Source organism: Amphimedon queenslandica, unplaced genomic scaffold (genome assembly GCF_000090795.2).
Source record: "Amphimedon queenslandica unplaced genomic scaffold, v1.1 AMPQUscaffold_13509, whole genome shotgun sequence".
In the NCBI taxonomy this organism is placed as follows: domain Eukaryota; kingdom Metazoa; phylum Porifera; class Demospongiae; order Haplosclerida; family Niphatidae; genus Amphimedon; species Amphimedon queenslandica.
The window spans coordinates 401,043-403,110 of record NW_003546255.1 but is presented as its reverse complement, the minus strand read 5'-3'; the positions used below and the strand labels follow the sequence as shown (position 1 = coordinate 403,110).

Sequence of the window (2,068 nt, the reverse complement as noted above, 5' to 3'; positions counted from 1 at the left end):
TTCCTTGAGAACCGGCAACAATGTCAGGATTGACGTCAACGCAGACTGGATGGACTTGTTGAGCATGCCCGTAATAACTTGACATCATGTATCCAAAGTATTCTCTGGTCCATCCACGAGGACAGGTTGGTTTGGCCGGTATTGTGATTGTAGTGGTCCTCCTTACAGCACGGCAAACAGCACACGGTACAGCAAAATCATGTGTTGTTCTTGCAAAGATCCTGTTCGATGATTCATATTCGCTTCCATAAATGTAAGAAGCTGAAACTGGTGGCACAGTGCTCAAGTATGCAGGGTCGTGTGGCATGCACATGTACTTAGCCCCATTTCCAGGCTGATTATAGAAACCGCCACCAACTTGTCCTGAGTAGACCAGCTGAGCTCCTCTCCTGCAGCTAGCCTTTCCCCATCTTGTGTATGTAGTGCCGGCTCCGCTGGCTCCATTGTAGTAGTTGTCAGGATCGATGACAAGGATGAGCTTCTTGCCACGTGTCAAGTGAACAACAACGTTTTCGGCATTAACGTTATCACCCTCTTCACTGACTTCTGCAATTAATGAAAAAAGAAATTACATGAATAATAGCATAGTACCCAATGAATGCTATTATATTTACCTTTATTGATATCCTGCATGTCTGTGTCTGAATAAAGAAACATAAAGAGCAAAAATAATATCATGATAGTTAAGATGTAAGTTATTATGCACCTTCAAGCTGCATTTCTTCATGTTCCTTTGCTCCTACTTCGTTTTCCTTTGCCTCTACTTCATTCTCCCATGGTGGTCTTTCTGCATTATCGAGTCCATCAAACTCTGTTTCTTTGTCTGGAGTATATATCAAATTCAAATGTCACAATACTATTATATAGCTATACCAGGCAACTGTGAGTGGACCATGCCCAAAACGAGCATAAGAGCAGCAAGAGAAAGGAACACCTTCATTGTTACTCAAGTAACTCAACTAATTTTCAATACACACAAGCTATAATGTTTAATAACAGCTCAAGCAATGAGAACTAGTTGTGTGAAAGTTGACTGAACTGCTCTCTCTTATATAGTCTCAGACTTCTCTGATCTCACTATGCACTATATAGGCATGGCTTCAATGTACTCCTTGTACTCTGCCCAAATTGAATCTATTTCACAGGTCTTCAGAGTCACGTAAGTGTAAACCAATAGGCCAGAAGGAAGCTCATAAGGGTTTATAATCTCATTATAGAGTGCAAGTAGACCACTAATATTTAATGGACTGAGATCACACTATGCTAGACAGGGTGTCTCGAGGGACATCTAGGAAATCGAGGGAAATCGAGGGATTTCACAAAATTGTCTGATCCACAGTAAGTACTTAAGCTAGGTTTACATTTGATGAAACGGTCAAAAGTGCACGGGCGATTTGACATTTTGATGCAAAAATGCTTTGAAGTTGACGCAAAATTGATCAAATTTCAATTTTGCGTTCATTTGCGTTGCGTTTTGTGTCGAGTGTAAACCAGGCTTAACAAGTAAGCTACAAATACAATGTATCCTTTCAGGATGATCCTTACCTAGCAAATGCTATCCATACCACGTCTTCACAAAGGACCAAACCAGAGGATATCAGTAATTCGGCGAAATCCATCACAGCGATTCCTTCTTCTTCGTGTTTCTTAAACAAGAGACCAGCGTCGTGTAGCATATCAATAGAATCTTGAGCATACATGTCTTCGCTAGTAAATGAATAGTCATAACATTGATTACTCTATGCCTTTATATTAATTATAATTCATGGTTCAATTTTACTCTTATGATTCTAACACTCATTCTTACTTTAAGCTAAATTTGAAGTTAAATTGGAACGTCGATGGCCCAGGGGGCTTCTCTCCCTTCTCGTTATAAAAAGTGAGTCCTAATTGCATTAATTTGAGGAGGTTCACGTTACACTTGACCAGCTGGTACTGGTAGTCGGCCTGGCTCCCAAAATCCTCAATCGGCCGAGCCACTACACCAGGAAACTCGGTATCCTGTGGCAAATAAGAAGGAAGTCTTATCATTGGCAATACAAGACATAAAAATGTTCTCATGTTGTGT

The 2,068-nt window shown here is 40.5% G+C and overlaps 1 protein-coding gene across 1 annotated transcript in view; it reads right to left on the bottom strand.

Annotated features, from left to right (window-relative positions):
- The window catches only part of LOC100640317 (CCR4-NOT transcription complex subunit 7-like), a 7,430-nt gene that overhangs the window by 4,253 nt on the left and 1,109 nt on the right, over positions 1-2,068 (bottom strand). The window contains exons 2-3 of the mRNA XM_003383565.3: positions 1,808-2,001; positions 1,546-1,707 (exon numbers count right to left, since the gene is read on the bottom strand). Coding sequence (XP_003383613.3) covers positions 1,546-1,707; positions 1,808-2,001 — 356 coding nt within the window. The remainder of the gene's footprint in view (positions 1-1,545; positions 1,708-1,807; positions 2,002-2,068) is intronic.